This window comes from Electrophorus electricus, chromosome 1 (genome assembly GCF_013358815.1).
Source record: "Electrophorus electricus isolate fEleEle1 chromosome 1, fEleEle1.pri, whole genome shotgun sequence".
Classification (NCBI taxonomy): domain Eukaryota; kingdom Metazoa; phylum Chordata; class Actinopteri; order Gymnotiformes; family Gymnotidae; genus Electrophorus; species Electrophorus electricus.
The window spans coordinates 6,824,782-6,842,601 of NC_049535.1; the positions used below are offsets into that span (position 1 = coordinate 6,824,782).

A 17,820-nucleotide genomic window follows, 5' to 3' on the forward strand; every position below is an offset into this window, starting at 1 on the left:
TGTACATGGGCAAAGCACAGAAAGTGTCTACTTGGATCTGCTTGGCTTGCACTAGATGAGACAAAGGAAGGGCAAGTGTTTGACTATCACACTGTACATTGAACCTAGTGAAAAATGACCCCTCCCACATTAGCAGACACCCACACACATATACACACACCCCCATACCAACACACACAAAATCTTTAGACACACACCTCATCAGACATACACACACACCCACCCACACACACACACACACACACACCATCAGGCATGTGAAATGACATGTTTTGAGCAGAACAGTTTATTTTGAGATTTTGAGTAGGTTTGGACAATATGACAATAGGCTATTGCAATAAACAATGCTTATCTCTGCACATTGTTAGCAACTTTAGAACACCGAATAACTGCATGTTTCATAAAAAGAGGATAAATGGCAGTCTAATAACAAATAACAGCCTGTTGTATTTATCATATGAAGTTTTTAGTTTTTTTTAAACATTTGCTTGACTTTTTCTTCTTTTTTAAAATGTATTTTAAACATTGTGCCCATAAACTTTTTACTGTATTACCTCTGCCACCTTGTATGTTCATTTGTTTGCAAACCTTATGAAAACCAAACATTGCAATACATATCGTACACCAAGAAAATGTCTTAAAATATCTTGATAAATGAAAATGTCTTGAAGTACTGCTGCTGTGCCATCTCGGGCACTCTGAATTCTGATTGTATTCTTTAGAATTGAAACCCTCAACCAAAGAATAACAACACAGACATCATTTATTTGACTTTTTGTTCAACTCAAACATTCTTATTAGATATCACAAAGGATAAGAAAGCTAATATTTTATTTTGATTAAAAAATTTAAGATTGGCAACTTCCTCCAATTAAATCAGAATAAGATTTAAATATTGTGGCATTGGGCAGGTTTATGGTATACATACCTAAAGTACATTAGGCTAATGCTTACACCAGACAATAGGTCCACTGACATTACACAAAGGTGAAAGATGTATATGGTTTCTCTCGCTCTCTGTTTGTGTGTGTGTGTGTGTGTGTGTGTGTGTGTGTGTGTGTGTGTGTGTGTAGGTGGTGGGGGCACCAAAGACAGAGATTCAGATGTCCAATCTGTATACGTGTGATAGTCAGGAGCCGAAAGTAGTCAGCAGTCTTTCAAAAGCAAGGGACCATATTTCACTAATAAGCATTTTGTCTCTAACAAAACCTCTCTGACCTCATCAGTCAATTAAGGGGGATTGCACTGCTGAGGGTGTAGAGGTGAGAAGAGTAGAGGAAGGGGAGGAAGGAAAAGAATGGAAGAGGGGGAGAGGAGAGGAAAGGTGAGGGGAAGCGAGGACAGGAGGAAGAAGAGAGGAGAGGGGAGGAGAGTGGAGAGGAAGAGAGGACAGTAGAGATAAGAAGAGGAGAGGAGAGGGGTGAGAGTATCTCTCCTTTCTCTCCACTTCTCACACTCACCTTTCATCAAATCCCTTCCCTGTAGAGTGTGGCCATCTTCCAAGGTACCTGCCATGAATGACTGTTCATTGTGTTAGAGGTGGTGGTGTGTGTAAACCTGTGTGTGTGTGTGTGTGTGTGTGTGTGTGTGTGTGTGTGTGTGTGTGTGTGTGTGTGTGTGTGTGTGTGTGTGTGTGTGTGTGCGCATGTGTGCATGTGTGTGTGTGTGCGTGTGCGCGCATGTGTTCATATGTGCACATTTCCTGGTTGCCTCCTGTCTGACAAGCGCAGGAGCAGCTGGAGACTGATGATGGAATTAGTCTGTTGCCATGGAGACCACAGCATCACCTAGAATTTCAAGGACGAAGGATTGTCATGGTTGGAGACTGACAATCCCAAACACATCATACATATGACCTCGCTCAAACACACCACATGTATAACCCCACTCATACACACCAACCATATAACCTCACTTACAAGAGCTTACTAAGGTCCATCACTAACACCTACTCCCCAAGGAAGCTTTGGGCCTAAAAATGTACCTCTGATACTAGTAGCAGTAATCCTACCTAAATGAACATAATTCTGTGTTTTTATGCATCTATTGTGAATTTGTTCAATTTGACCCTAATACCTCAGGGCACAGAAACAGCTATGGGAAACCTCCTGGTTTGAAAGTAAATTAGACCAGCAATCCTGATGAAGGAATGTTCTGTTGAGTAAGATTACATTTTTTTTGTCACTGAACAGTGACTAAAGTACACATATCGTACAGATGATCAGAATGATGTCTGTGTGACTTTAGCCATTCTCTTAAAGTCCTTGTCCTGACACTAAGGGCACAAAGACTGAGATACAACAGGAAGACTCCAATTGCTGGGATCATAGCAACTGAACTGAAAATACACACACACAAAATGAAAGCTTCCCAATGCAGTGAAATTAAATGAACAGAGCAGGAAAACCACTGATGAAAGAGGGATCATTTTCTTTATCTTCTCTGTGCTGCATAAACCGAACTGTACGCTTACCTTGAAACGCAACATTTACGTTTTGTCTGTATGATCATATCACAAGTAGAGAATGATGGTAGCAGGTTGCGTTCTCAAAGCTATTACTTTGTTCTAAATGTTACCTAAATATATAAACGTTTCAGTAAACTTGCGCAATGCAGACTGAAACCAACGTGCACGTTTGGACATACTGGCAAAACGTCTTAATCATGCACATGCACAACCACAAGCAATTTCCAGTTTTATTGCGCAGCAACATCAGCGTCAACATGGAAAACACGTGTGTCTGCTCCGTGTATAACTGTAATGGTATGAAATCACGTCAAAACTGACCTGAACCGTGCAGGTGTATTCCGTGTCATCCAGGAGCCGGACGGTGCAGTTGAATTCTCTGTCCAGACTGCGAACACTGCCGCTCATCAGTCGGCTCAACATCTTGGCCAGTCAGTGGCGGCTGGCAAAAGCGTTAAGCTGATCGTAACATATCAAGGGTGAAATATCAGTTTTCTCTTTGGTCAACCACGCCGCGACAGAAAGCGTTTGGAGTAATGTCCTGTCATACTTATCCTCTGGTTTGCACATTATGTCCTCCGTTGTCGGTAGTTCAGTTGATGCGAACACTGAGGAGCCCACGGACACTCAGCAGAGCAGCAGTCTTTTCACATTAATTCAATGCGTTTCTGGAGAGGGCTAGGGCGCCGTTTATGCATTGGAAGTCCAAGTCGAGCATACGATAAACCAAATTATCGTAGCCTTATAAAAATATTCGTTATAATTGTTCCGGAGAATTGAACACTGTGTGAAAATTTCATATATCATAGGCTATTGGTGGTGCAGAACAGACCAGACCGTTCTATAGTACCGTATGGACGTCATCCGATCGCCTATCCGTGGATTTCCTGGACTACACTAGATGGTGACTCATTCTTTCAAAGCAAGTAAGAGATTAGCACTTTTCTAAAAACGGCAACTAGTCGTCGCTACTTTTGCGTTATCTATAACGCAGAACCCCTCCCTCAACTTTAGATTTCATGCTTCAGTGAACGTTGCTTTTCGGTATATTTTACTATTTAAATAACTCAATAAGACTGCAATTTCCACAATTAAAGTGTCATCAGTATCATAGAAAAGTGAGATATTTACAAAAGCATTCATAAGTCTACATAGGTCTAATGATTCAAGACAATGGATTATTAGTTTAAGTACTTTGACATTTAGACAAATTAGAATTACACTTAGTTCAGGGTCATAAAACGTGGGTAATTAAGACAGCTATTTTAAGAACTGTAACAGATTTTTAAAGAATTGTAAACAGTATTTCTCAACAGCTTCACAAAACATGATACTCTAACAACACTTGTCTAATTACTTATGTATAAACTCATATTTGACACCACAGGAATTTTACAAAGAGTACAAAGAGTGTTAACAAAATAGAGGTTGAATGAAATAACAAATAATTCTGAAAACAAGCTCCACAGTTTTCTTTGGTTTACAGTGTATAGGGTCTAACATTAGAAAAAAAACAATCTTCAAAGCTTAGCAGTAAACAAGAGAAAAATATTAAATAATAAGCCATGTACTTGGCCTTAGTTGCTGACTGGCTGAAGCAGAGATTCAGCCGAAGTAACTAAACAATTAATAAAAACAATGGCTGGCATTAATGCAAAGCTTTCAGAAAGCCTTAAACTACTGTACCCAACAGATGATTAGTGCTTTGCAGGTATGAAATATGATACAACACCATGGGGTGCTATTTTATGTTGTTTTAGGTGAAGTGTGCTTGCTAATATCATTGTTAGTATACGCTTAAACTGAGGCAGCTTTCTTTAAAGGGGGGGCAGAAGTAGCCTAGTGATTGTACTTGATGGGACAGTGGAAAGTCTATGTGCTGGTGGCCACATTGGTTTTCTTGTCATTGAAGAAACTCTTGAGCATGAGAACTTGGCCAAGGCTGACCACAAAGAGAATAATGGTTTCTCCAATTGACCAGAAAGACACACGTTCATTCAGGTCTTCTGCCCTGAGGCGATCTTGAGCCTCTCGCAGACGGTACCATGTCTGAGAGTCTGCCACAACCTTCAGAATCTCATGGATGGATAAGCAAGCTGATTCCATCTGTGGAAGAGGAAATAGGTTTTAAAGAGACATTTCCTGATTTATTAGTGGAGGACAAAGTGCATAAACCCTATTCTTGTGTGAAAACAGATATCATTGTTAAAACATTTTTCAAACAAAAGCAAAAAGTACTCTGCTTATACTTGAGCTCAAGCATAAAAGTAGTAGAGTGGGAAGTAAGGTGTGTTACTTCGGAAAGTAGCTGAGTGAATACTTTAAATGACTGCAGATACTTTAAACAAGTTTTTAACTACACATACTGAGATTTACAAATAGATTGAATTTACAGTTTACCTTCTCTTCAAATAATCACAATCAGAATTTCTTATTTTGCTTTGACTAACAGAAGTTACTAAAAATAAATAAATAAATAAATCAGGTGTTTAAAAATAAAAAAGAAGTATGTGGTCTATAAGAGAAGCTCAGTATGTGTGTCTCCATGCTCTACCTGGGTAAGTGCTGTTGCCCTGTTCATGTCAGGCAGTAATGGGGTATCTTCTCCAGCTCGGAAGTCTAAATACACAGTTTTATGAGAGAAGGTAGAGAACTCATTGCTGAAGCAGACTTTGTAAACACCCTTTAGAGCTGCTGTGTGACTGAAACTGTCATACTGCTTCCTCTGTTCTTCATACAGGACATTATTCATTGGGTCTGTCACAAAGCAGTCAACATCATAGTTCCCTCCAGCAATAACCTGCAATATAAAATAGATTAAGATCCATTCATGAACAGTTTTTCAAGGGTTAAAGGAAAGTCTAAGTCTTTCTAGGTTGCACCTGGGACACTATCAACTGCACTCTCAACCTATGTTCCCAAGTTGCATTTGTAGTGCTTCTTTGCCACTCTTCTTGCTACCTCATTCCCAGAATCTGCAACTCAGTCATGTGCTATCAATGTGAATATGCACATCTTGACATTTAATACATAAAAACCTTGCCCCCTCACAACCAGAAATTGTGAACGTCTTCAGATTATTATCTTGCATATTAGTGCAGATTATATGAAACATGTCCCTTGGCATCACATAAGGGAAAGAGAATGGCCCATGTAAATACTTAATGCAAGGGAAAATGTGTCTATCTGGGATGGTATTACTTTGCAGGTAACATAGCTAAACAATGAAAGTTGGTTTAAAGAAGAAGAAAAAAAGGTGTACAGTATTAGAGTTAAAAGGGTATGTTTTTGACAGCTGCAAAGTGACATAGCAATGCACATGCAATTTCTGGTTCGAGGTTAATTAAAATATTACATTCTTACTACATAATACATGCTCATTTTGGTTAAGAATTAAATTAATAAATTAAAACGCTTTTAAATATTTAATCCACTTTAATCCACCTTACTTGAAAGTCGATATCAAACTTGGCTCCCTCTTCTAAGTCCTCGTAAAAACATTGTTTCTCATTATCAGGTAATTCAAAGGTCAGTTCAGTGCCACCGATCAAAGCTGCGTACAGTGTCACAATTAACAATCCCACGCGCTGCATGTTGCTTCAGGTGAGCAAAGACCAATACTATAAATTACATAAAATATGAGGTAGTTGAATCAACGCCAACAATACTAAAGAAGACATAAATCTGACAACCTTTAAGGACACGCGAATCAACACTGACGTGGCATGAGGACAGGGATATTTCCGGGTTATTTCACGTTTGGGTTTCAAGTTAAAACTAGATAGGCGGTTCAACCATTATTGTGCGGGGGGATCTGGTTGGGGTAACTAACTTTCATATGAATATTTCTTTTCTAAGTCACAATACACTTTTGTATCTGGAAATAGGAACAATAACAAAACATGTGGTTTCCGAATAATGCTGGTTTTGCCAATTGTAGCTCCAGAGAAACTTTATAATGTTGTAAACCTTATTGTGGGCAAATGCCTATTTTTATAATTACAACGCGGGTCTTCATAATTCGACCATCTTGTCTCGGATGCTAAGCTTTTATTTTGGTGTATTTTGATAGTGAGGGAATGAACCCGGAAAAAGGAGTAGTATCCAGATGCAGACCCGCACTACCGCACTTTCAGACCCTCACTTTCAGACCCGCACGATCAGCTCCTTACAACTACGCATCTAGTGGTACATTTCAGAATTGCAGTCACAATTTCCTGGCGTTACGAGACAATTTGAATGTAATATATTTGAGGGTTTTTTAAATACCAAAGTGGATATTATTTGCTTTCAAGTGGGTCGACAGTTTAATTTTACTGTAACATTTTTGGGTTTTTTTAGTACTAAAGTCTATACAGTATGTAATACGCAATAACAAGTGGGGCGGTAGTTTTGTACGAGGAAGAATTGGTTAACCTGGCTTACCGTCACGTGGTTTATGGTTCACGTGGGACCAACAATACTGATGTCATTAGCTGCTGTCACTTGTTAGGTTGTTCTTCGAAGCAGCAGTCAACATTTTAAGGGCTTAAGAAGTGTGCTAGTTATTTTCGAAGTTGTTAACGGGGGAAAACATACTCCCTCCGTAGGCAACAAAACAAAAATAGCTTGGTCAAACAAGCTGGCTAGCTAAAAGTAATAGCTACATTGTAATGATGCAGAACTACGTGAAAATAGTGCAAGAGTTCGTGGAAGAACAACGTGTAGGGATCGCATGTGCTCTTGTCGCAGGTAGCTAAAGTGTTCACTAACCTTTATTCTAATAGCCAATTATAACACTTTATCAGGTTATGTCAGAATATTTGTACAGTTAATTTTTGGCAGTCTTAAATGTGGTGCAGACGCGACATAGTTAACTTGCTAGTATTTGATTAATTGTGACGAGCAAGGAACTTATCCAGTCCCTAAATTCATTCATACGCTACAAGGTTACGAGTAATATGTGTGTTAGCCTCTCGTTGTGGGGTATATAATACATAATAATCCACATTATGCACTGTTGCTGTTTGCGCTGAACCTAACTCAGTCGACAAATATACGGTTAAAAAGGAGCTCCTTCACCAAAAATAATTTAAGGGTTAAAAACTAAACGATAATGCCCACCTCTCCTAGTAATTAGTTTTAATTATACTGAGTCTGACAAACTTTTAGATTTTGAAACATACATATGCAGTCAGCCTGAAAATAACAGAAATGGACTTATTTTAACCATCTGGTTATGATGTGCATTGTGAAACTCTTACAGAAGAGTGCTGGATCAAGTGAATTAGTTCACTGAATTAATGAAATTTTGAAAAGTGGGTATATATTTCATGACCCAGACTTTCTCAATGAGATTAGTCATATATGTTATTTTCTTGAGTAATCTGTTGCTTGAAATTTTGCATTGTAGATCAACTTGGTAACTCTGAACTTTGAAAAGTAGACACCGGCACAAGTAGTACATTTTCAAATATAAAAATGCTAATAAAAGTAATTTGTAAGTGTGTGTGACTGTTCTCCGAACTCTAGGTGTTGGCGTTTTGGCACTGCAGAGATGGAAGGCTGGTGGAGTTTGTCGAAGCAAAGCTTGCTTGAATGGCAAAACAGTGCTGATCACAGGAGCCAACACAGGGATCGGAAAAGAGACAGCAGTGGACATAGCCAAAAGAGGTGAGCTTGTCATAAGAAAGGCGATAAAAGCATCTGAATTGTGAGATCTGCTTACTCTTCAGTATTTCACATAAATTCTTAACTAGTGTATCTATTAGACTGTAAGCCTGTTAGGCTTGGTTATGTTAGTTAATATTGTAACTGATTATATTACTAACCAAATAATTTTTAAAAAGGCATAGTTTTCAAACTGCGTAACCAAAGTGTACTTACTTCTTGTTTGTTAAATGGAGTGGAATATTTTAATATTAGAAGCTATTTAAAAACCATTATAGCCAAAGGAACAGTTATTACAGAAAATACTGTTTTCTTTACCTGTGATTATCTGTATTCATTTCAAGAACAAAAAGATCAAAGATCAAATTCAAAGATTATCAATGTTAGAGTGGACATTAATCTAATGGTTATATGGTCTATAGTTGAGACTATATAAACAGTGCCAGTGTTTCTTGAATCCTGTCTTTGAGGCACTCAGCAATGTTTTTAGTGTTTTACATATCAAACACACAAATCCACTAATCAGTTAATAGTGACACCAGACAAAGAGACCGCCTACTTACTACTCCTAACCCTAACCCCAAATTGGTCAGGTGCTAGAGTGATCCTGGCCTGCCGAGACTTAGACAGAGCGCATGCTGCAGCAGAGGATATCAGGAAGAGAAGTGGAAACAATGATGTGGTAGTGAAGAAGCTGGAACTGGCCTCCCTGCAGAGCGTGAGAGCTCTGGCCAAAGACATCCATGAGCACGAAGATAGACTGGATATCCTCATTAATAATGCAGGTGATGTTAACTAGGATCTAAGCTGTTACCAACCTTGTGCTTTTCTTCATTTCTGAAATCTTCCATATAGAGGGTGGCAGTCCTGACCAGGTGCAGATGATTTGATACAGCTCGTGCAGTCCAGGTTTCTGTCTCCAGTCTTGTGGGTTGATCTTTGTGTCAAGGTGGAGTGACTCAACTGGAAGAATTAGAATGATTTTGTTTGTTTGTTTGTTTTGCATGTAGGGATAATGATGTGCCCCAAATGGAAAACTGAAGATGGCTTTGAGATGCAGTTTGGAGTGAATCACCTGGGACATTTTCTGCTGACCAATCTCCTGTTGGACAAGCTGAAAAAATCTGCCCCTAGCCGGATTGTCAATGTTTCCAGTTGCGCCCATGAGAAAGGTGTGAGCTACATTGATGTCCAAGAACTGCATATTTTTAACAAAGCTTTCTGCTTTGGCTTGATCTTATTGCATTCTGTTTGCTGAATGTTTGATGCTTATTAGGCGCTTTGTTTCATTCTTAGGGCAGATTTATTTTGATGACATAAACCTGGACAAAGACTATGATCCATTAAAGAGCTATCAGCAGAGCAAGCTGGCTAATGTTTTGTTCAGCCGTGAGCTGGCAGCACGACTGAAGGGTGAGCTGATATTTACACTCATGTCCACACACATTCTTGTACCCCTCCATGCTCACATGCACACATCCTTCCAGTCTACATAGCATATGTGCATGAGGATTGGTGTCGCCCGCAGGTACAGGTGTATGTGTGTATTCTCTACATCCCGGGGTTGTTAACACTGAGCTGGGCCGGTATCTTTTCTCAACCATGGCTCTGTGGAAGATCATCTTGTTCAAGCCTTTGTTCTTGATTTTAAAATCTCCATGGCAGGGTGCCCAGACTACCATCTACTGTGCAGTGGATGAGGGCCTTCAGAACACCACAGGTCTCTACTACAGGTTAGTGGATATACAAGTCAATCTCTGATGGTTTTCTGTTTAAACTGCTGACTTTATAAATATTTAGTTCTAGTGGGCATCAAAAATGTGCTACAATGATCATATATAACTTTTTTATGCATTTTGAGAAAAAAATTGCTTTATTTTTTTAAATGTAGTTTGGTTTTCTATTTTTAAACATGATGAATTCACAAGCACCACATAGGCCACCTGACCTTGGGGAAAGCCACATCACAAATTAACATATTTTCTATATATTTTCTTTTATACATATAGATTTAGCATTGTAAACATATCATGTATTTATTTTGTTTTGTTTACAATGTTACATTTTAAAATAATGTAAAAGAAATATAAAAACTCAAGTGCAAGTTTTGTGTTTATTTGAACATGTAAGATTGCATAGATTGGTTCTTTATATTTATATTTATATACATATACATATATACACACACACACAAACACATATATATAATGTGTGTGTGTGTGTGTGTGTGTGTATGTGTATATATATATGTATGTATGTATATGTATGTATGTGTGTGTATGTATATGTATATATATATGCGCGTGCGCGCGCACACACACACACACACACATACATATATCTTATTTTTTACATAGACATGTGCTAAATAAAAACTGCCCTCTCTCAGAATTAGAGTAATTTAACCATCATATGGGAACTGTAGTCTTAGTACTAACCAGAATCAAAGATACAATTATATGTCCTGGCATCTTGTTAAAGAACGCATACATGTTTTGTCATTGTTTAAGTGGGTAACTGAGTTAAATGTTCGTCACTGTGACGTGCTTTCCTTCAATAATGATTCTCTGGATGTGTTGCTTGCTGTGATGTTACACCCCATTGCACTTGAAGAAACACTCTCCCTCTGCTGTAATTTCAGTTCACTACTAAGCTTTTAATCAATCAATATCCACCTCATCCTAAAGAGTTCTTGATTGATCAGTATCCCCCATCATTCTGAGCTTTTACCCCATTCTGCATTAATAGCACATTTCGTAATGAAATTACAGCCCAGAAAGTGAACACTCCATAAAAAGCTGCATTATAATGATAATTTTTATTGTACCATTTACAGGTTTCAAAAAGCACAATCAAGAGCTATATTAATTTTTTTTTGAATAATTTAATTTTAAAGCTAAAAAAACAACAACAATAAAATAGGTCTCCTTTACAGATGGACAAAAATTACTACTTGTTACACTTGTTACTCACCATCTTGATATTTTGCTGAAGATATGAGACAACTTTTTATACAAGGCAAAAAGAAATTAATGCAAACAGACATTAATCTAAACGTAAGAAAGGTATTAATCTTCAAGCAACAGTGGTATAAATAATTATCAAAGCACAAGGCCAGTGGTTTGAACCAGGTTCTGGAAGGAGCAAGAAATGAGTTTGGCATAAAAGCAGCCAAGGTGTTTCAGAAAACCACAGAAACTTACTGTGAGGTATGATGGTAGATCTGGGATGATTTTGGCCTGTTTTGTATCCAAAGTTCTTTAAAATATGCCATATATAAAAAGGTGCACAGTGTGCTAAATGCATGGGTGCCAGTTATTGTATTTTTGTTTGCTTAAGCTAGCATCACTGAAAGTGCATTTATTTTCATAGTAAGATCAAGTTAATAAACAAGGAATTTTTTCCTAATTTATTTTTGCATGGCTGCCAGTGATCCTGCATTTCACAACAACAAAAAAATCTACATTACTTCAAAACATTTTCCTTTAAGGATCTTAGTACTGAAGAAGTGTTCTATAAATGTTCTATATTTAACAGCCGTAGCCTGTTATTGTATTTCTGGTGCTGAATGTGTGTGCTGCATTTCTGATTGGTTTAATAGTGACTGCGCTCCTAAAGAAGAAGCTCCTCAAGCGAAGAGTGACAGCGCCGCCCGCAGGCTGTGGGACCTCAGTGCCTCCATGGTAGAAATGGCATGAAGACCAACTCCACACACAACTCCAAACCTTTACATCTTCATTCCAGTTCTCCAGACCAGTGTATATCTATTGAATGCTATGACTATATCAATTTAATAACAATCAAGCAACATATGCCTAATGAAAAATTAACTACAAGTCTGTGTGAAAGGGCTTAAAGGAATGGTTCAGCAAAAAATGTACTTTGATGTGTTATGGATTGTGTTGGGTAAAAAGATTTTTTCCCTTTTGAAACTCCAATAGATTATATGCTTAATGCATGTGCTAAATAAGAAACACTAGTTAGAACTGTGATGTGTGTTCTGTTAATTTGCCCTGTGCCTTACAATTTATCCCTATTTTATTATGAAGTGTTTGCGTTTTCCTTTTTTTTTCCTTTTTCACTCTGGATGCTTTGGAATTTGATCTGCGGTATTGTTTGACTTCCTTAGGGATTTTGCTTATAGGTTCAGATGATAACACAGCTGATAATAAAGGTTAGTTAATTGCCACATATTAACTTCCATACTGTACACTAAAGTGTGCTTCAGTAATGTTTTGCATTGTAAGTCCAAAATGTTAACACATCATCTGAGAGTACACAGTGAGCAGATAACATAATGAATCCTAAATGTTTTCTTATCAAAGTTTTTTTTTGCTCAATAGATCAGTTGTTTAAATCAGGTATATTAAACTCCTGTCTGGCAGGGACCCAGTCCTACACAGTCTGGTACCTTTGGACTTTATACCCCTGAAGGAGCTGAAACTGTCACCGAGAATGGTAAAGTGTGTCTTCTGGCTGCCATGCCATAGTGCAGGCTCTTGGCTCTGGTTGTCAGAGCACATGCTTGTTCCCCAGGGGACCTGGACTTGAGGCTGGTGTGGTTATTGCCCTCTTCCTTTGCTGCTGTCTGATTCAGCTTATTTGCAAAATGCGTCAAGAACTACGAGCAGGGAAACCACAGAACTTCAAAGGGCTACATTCCTGCAGGAGCTGAATTTGACATTAGTTTGCAAAGGATAATTGGAGTGTAACTATATGAATTGCACATTCAGTAATATAAATATATATTGTGTTAATGTTTGTATTAACCCATTGTTTTAGTTTTATCGAAGTGTATGATGAACTGTATACAGTATGCAAAAGTGGAATGTTGCATCATTTACAACATCCTGCTTTGTCCTGTCAGTTTGTACAATACTGGTCTGCCCTGCTGGAGAACATAAAGCCATATCTAGTTCATCCCTGATCCCTAATGCTCTGAGGGAGCATTTATATACACAGAGATATCAAATTATAATTATATATATATATATATTCAACAGTGCTGTGCAATGCATAAACCGAATAGCCGATCTACATACCTCCCAACAAATAAAATACGCAAAGAAATTACACAGGATGTTAAATGCAGTACAAATGCAGCTGATAGAACAAAAGGAGCAAGTTAGCATTTATGCTGCAAGCTAGTAGTTAGCTATGCATACCCTTGGTTCGTGTTACGGAAACTATGTTCATAACGTTCCCCTTTCTAGCTAAGATTTATAGATGGCGTTGGCCAACCTTACTGAATTATTATAAGATTTTCACTGAAGTTATCCTTCAAAAATGCTTTTCGATTAGGTACACCACAATGTCTGACTTGTAATTGCCATTTGAACCTCCCTGGCTAAGGTTTTACCAATAATAGCCCCTTCTTCAGAACGTTAAGAAGGCCCAACCTGCCATAGACCCACCCCTTTAGAAAAAATCATGCATTTCATTGGTCGTAAGTCTTCTAATTTTTGTAATATACATTAAGTACACTTCTAAATCTCACCAGATGCGCACACGGGTACGTACACAGCAGTAAGCCTAATGAGCACTTTTGTTTAGCATCATTCTCAGATAGAACTGCATCCTGTAGTAGCCAAGAATATGTAAACTAATGTATATGAATATGTTATTTAATATTCTAATTTATTTAGGAAATATGTTTATTTGTTTCCAGCCACTTTTTGCTACCCATTCTTTGAGGGGATAGAAGTAATATTTCAAAAGCTTTATTCAAGGGTAATTATAAACTCCTTCAATACGTTTTGACTAGAGTCTGTTTTAATATCATAATGATTTTAGGAAACTGCTCTACTGTAAAGAAAAGCACTCAAATAAAAAAAAGTAACACTGGTGAACTCATAAATGATTAACACTCACTTGTTTTGTATCATGTGTTGCTTGCATCCCTTGATATGGCCTAAATGGTTTTGGTTGTAAGTGTCAGGCACATGCCCTTATCAGTTCTCCGTCCAACGTATTCACCAATGTTAGCTGGGCTGGAAAAATGATAAGGAGATGTGAGCAACCAGGAGAAGAGTCTCTAAAATACCATTCAGAACTGCTCTCCCCGGATTCCTCCAGGTACAAAATTCAAACCTCTGAGCAAAAATGAGTCGTCTTCAATCCTTCCCAGCAGTGGATGCTAGTGAGAAAAGCAGAGTCTCTGGAAGGGTTCCATATCTGACAGGATTAAACAGAGTGCAGTGTGGAATCAGTCAGATTTCACCAAATTTACTCCCAGTTCTCAGTCTAAAAGCCTTCTTGAGATCCACTTCATAAAGAGAAAACCACCACTCTTCCTGCAGATTCACTACTCTGGGCAGTTTTATTACCCCTTTACCCCACCTACCCACATTTCATCTACTAGACACATTTTGGAAAGTACTCTCAGGGCTCCAGGAGGGCCACTGGCTGAAGCCTATTTGCTGTCTGTCCTGACTGTCATAATAAAATTGGCCAGTGAGAGGAAGAGAGGTGGTACGTATGGGTTTGTATAGCTCAGGTATAGCTGAAGTCAACATACTCGATCTTCGCATACCTGTCAGCACTGTGTACCTGTCAGCTCCACTCTGTTTCTGCTGCTGTGGGGACAGAAAGAGGCAGTGGCAGCTTTTCCTACATCCAGAAGGTGCAGGAGAAATGACGTCCTATTGCATTTTTGTCCAGTGAATTGTCCTTCACCTGTCAAAATAGATATACATCACATGGAAACAGTATGTGGTGTGTGGTGAAATTCCTTTTCTTTTGAAATGCCTTAAAAACATGCAGGTGATGATTTCTGTAGTTTTTACAATTTCAACAGTTTTGTTCTTTTAGCTAATGCATGGTTGCTTTAAATATAGATTAATTTAAAACTATAATTATAAAATTGTAATATTACATAATAGAAAGTATTGCAGAAGGAGATGTGAATGGAAGTTGTTATTAAAATAGAGGGTTTAGATAGCTGTCCAAACAATTAGATCACACTCCTTTCCCTACTGAACAAATGTTAACTATATACACATCAATCTAAATCTAACACCAGCTTTAAAACTAATTTTAACTAACACTAACATTAAATCCTATACTATAGTTAACTTAGTTAAACTAACTTGTTACTAAATATATAAATCTGCATTAATTAGGTCACTGATGCATGAAAATAGCATTCAGCCTTCAAATACATATTATACTCCTCTTAATCAACCTGAAAATTTCAAAGTCAAAGTACAATTACAAAGCTTTATTTTTTGTTATGTTCAAATATGAGCAGATTAGCCTGAAATTCTTTCAGTACAAATAAATTATTAATAGTGTATTTAGGACTGTGAACATATAAAAATCTATTATGGACAAAGGCTCTTTCTGCAGTGAAGTAAATGTAGTTAATGCTGACCAGAGAAATGTGTTGCTATAGTGAAGATTTAACAATGAATGTGTAGTTGTCCAAACTGAGATGATCCAAGTTAAGCTGACCAGAATTTTTCCACCTGGCTGGCTGCATTGTGGCTAATCATTGCTGATGTTTTAGCATGCCAATGTCACTATGGAGAGACCCATGTTCTTGAGAAGCTTTGTCATTGATTATAGTTGAGCACCTCTGGATAGCGTGAAAGTCCTCTGTAAAACAAACAGCCTTTTATCTGATCACAACGTTCTGCCTGAATCAGACATCCAGCTCATTCATGTGCTGGAGCACCACTAAAATATCTTCAGTGCGGGATCAGGATTACCCAGCCTACATTCCCACCACTACCATACCCCACACTGTCCCCCATATATCAACATAATTTTGCTTTCCTTCAGAAAGAAATGCTGAACAGCTTCTGCATAACAGTTGGTATGCAGAACATATTTGTAGCCTTAGAAAAAATTCATGTGCATTTGGCCAATTTTATCTGTAATATCTGCTAAAAATAAAAATGACAAAACACTTGAGTCAGTGATGATTCATTTACTTTTCTTTTAGAAAATAAACTGGAGAAATGGAGCAAATGCATATGTTTCATCTTGTTAGTAAAAAGAACAGTGCAATTTGATGGATTATGCAGAAAGAGTCCCAAAAAGAGTCAAAAGTTGATTTTTGTAGAACCCATGTATTAATAGGCCACACAAAAGAATCAGTGAGAACCAGGCTCTTCCTAAGTTGGCTCAATAAGTGCAGAATATTTATGTTAATTAGGGGTTAGGGTTAGTTGTTAGATGTTATAGCAAAGAGAAAGTGGCACTGACCTTATTTTAACCTCACAATTGATTTACATTTTCACATGAACGATACTGTAATATATACCAAGCTGCTGGAATACCTGGCGATGGTGGCCATGGATAAAACATCTCCATGGAAAAACTCATTCCATGGATATGTAGAATAAGTCATGGTAGCAGTCAAACTCAATCGCAGAGTCAAACCTCTTTTGGGCAAAACCGGTTTGTAGGATTTTGATATGTAATTTCAACAGGATTAAACAGAGGCACTCAGATATTACAGAGGAACAATGCATGAATCATATTCTAAGATATATTGTATTCTAATACTATAAGAAATCTGTGGAGTATCTAGATGACGTTGCTGACAGCAGAAGGGGCGGACACCCTGTACACATGGATGTAAGGTGTGGGAGAAGGAGGAGGACAGCAGAGGGCAGCACATCAACATTATGTCAGGCGGCAAGAGCGCATGTAAAGCTCCATGATGGGACATATCAGGATGTTGATCGAGGGACAAGGATTCCAGCAGGTCCAGCCAAAACAGATTGCCTAAAAAATGCAGAAACAGAAGGAAGAACAGGCTAGAGCTACAGGAGTTGGGACAGATCATAAAGGGTAATGAGTTCACTCAGGCTGGCCAAAATTAGGCAATGCTTTATAGAACAGTAGCCTAGAACATTATAGAACATGGCCTACATCAAATCTGACCTTGTGAGCATGCATACCTCACAGTAATGCATCCTGGCATGATGCACTGGGTAACATTGAAAATTCACTGAGATTCACGGACATCACGCCTAGCATTAAATGTTTGTTATACACCTTATTTAATAAACATTATTGTTGCATGTATTATGCAGTCTTAGATAACATGTTCCATTTGACTTGCCTGGTCCAGCTTATATAAGTCTGATATATAAACATTTATGTGTGAACAGCAGATAGACTTCCATGAGAACAAAGGCAAGATCAATAGTAACTATACCTACCTTACATAAACTTTTGCACTGAAAATGTGTTAGCCCAATTGACAAAAAATGTGTTTTCTAAGTGAATAAATAAATGACAAGGTGAGGACACTACTCAAGGAGCAGGAGGCAGCATTCTGATCATTTGACAAACAATTCTACTCTGAAACACGGGGAAACTCAGGAGAAGCATCAGGGATCCAAGTGCTGATACAAACAGCACACTGAGGATCACTTTAAAAATAACAACCCATGTAATATATGGAAAGACATCAAGGCACTGACTGACTACATCAGCTCCAATATGCTTCCCAGTAATGATGCCATTCTGCTTGATGTCCTGATCCAGTTCTTTGTTCACTTTGAAACTCACTCATCAGCAAACGATACTGGCTCTACAGCACCACCAGGTTAGGACCACACAGAGGAAGGTCAATGCTAGCAAAGCATCAGGCTCAGATCGAGTGCCTGACTGGGCATTGAAAACATGTGCGCACCAGTTTGCAGAAGTGTTTACCAACATATTCAACTTGTCGCTACAGCAAGCTGTGT

At 38.1% G+C, this 17,820-nt stretch overlaps 3 protein-coding genes across 5 annotated transcripts in view; 1 reads left to right on the plus strand and 2 right to left on the minus strand.

Moving 5' to 3' along the window:
• The window catches only part of frmd5 (FERM domain containing 5), a 34,353-nt gene extending 31,270 nt beyond the window's left edge, over positions 1 to 3,083 (minus strand). The window contains exons 1-2 of the mRNA XM_026997871.2: positions 3,018 to 3,083; positions 2,789 to 2,926 (exon numbers count right to left, since the gene is read on the minus strand). Coding sequence (XP_026853672.2) covers positions 2,789 to 2,890 — 102 coding nt within the window. The 5' untranslated portion in view covers positions 2,891 to 2,926; positions 3,018 to 3,083. The remainder of the gene's footprint in view (positions 1 to 2,788; positions 2,927 to 3,017) is intronic.
• Positions 3,084 to 3,285: 202 nt separating this feature from the next.
• si:ch211-107o10.3 (uncharacterized protein LOC407663 homolog) lies at positions 3,286 to 12,964 on the plus strand. 3 transcript variants are annotated; one of them, XM_026997874.2, is made up of 7 exons: positions 3,286 to 3,393; positions 7,979 to 8,119; positions 8,710 to 8,901; positions 9,127 to 9,288; positions 9,413 to 9,529; positions 9,645 to 9,849; positions 11,718 to 12,964. In XM_026997874.2, exons 1-7 carry the CDS (start codon positions 3,369 to 3,371, stop codon positions 11,812 to 11,814), a joined length of 939 nt encoding a protein of 312 aa, XP_026853675.2. In that variant the 5' UTR covers positions 3,286 to 3,368; the 3' UTR covers positions 11,815 to 12,964. The 3 variants fall into 3 exon arrangements, with proteins under 3 accessions (XP_026853675.2, XP_026853676.1, XP_026853674.2); XM_026997873.2 differs by lacking the exon at positions 3,286 to 3,393 and adding an exon at positions 6,483 to 7,198; XM_026997875.2 differs by lacking the exons at positions 3,286 to 3,393; positions 8,710 to 8,901 and adding an exon at positions 6,481 to 7,198.
• On the minus strand, positions 3,653 to 6,198 carry tmed3 (transmembrane p24 trafficking protein 3). Its single transcript, XM_026997876.2, has 3 exons — positions 5,917 to 6,198; positions 5,022 to 5,267; positions 3,653 to 4,573 (listed from the first exon to the last, which is right to left on the minus strand). Exons 1-3 carry the CDS (start codon positions 6,058 to 6,060, stop codon positions 4,340 to 4,342), a joined length of 624 nt encoding a protein of 207 aa, XP_026853677.2. The 5' UTR covers positions 6,061 to 6,198; the 3' UTR covers positions 3,653 to 4,339.
• Positions 12,965 to 17,820: the final 4,856 nt, after the last annotated feature.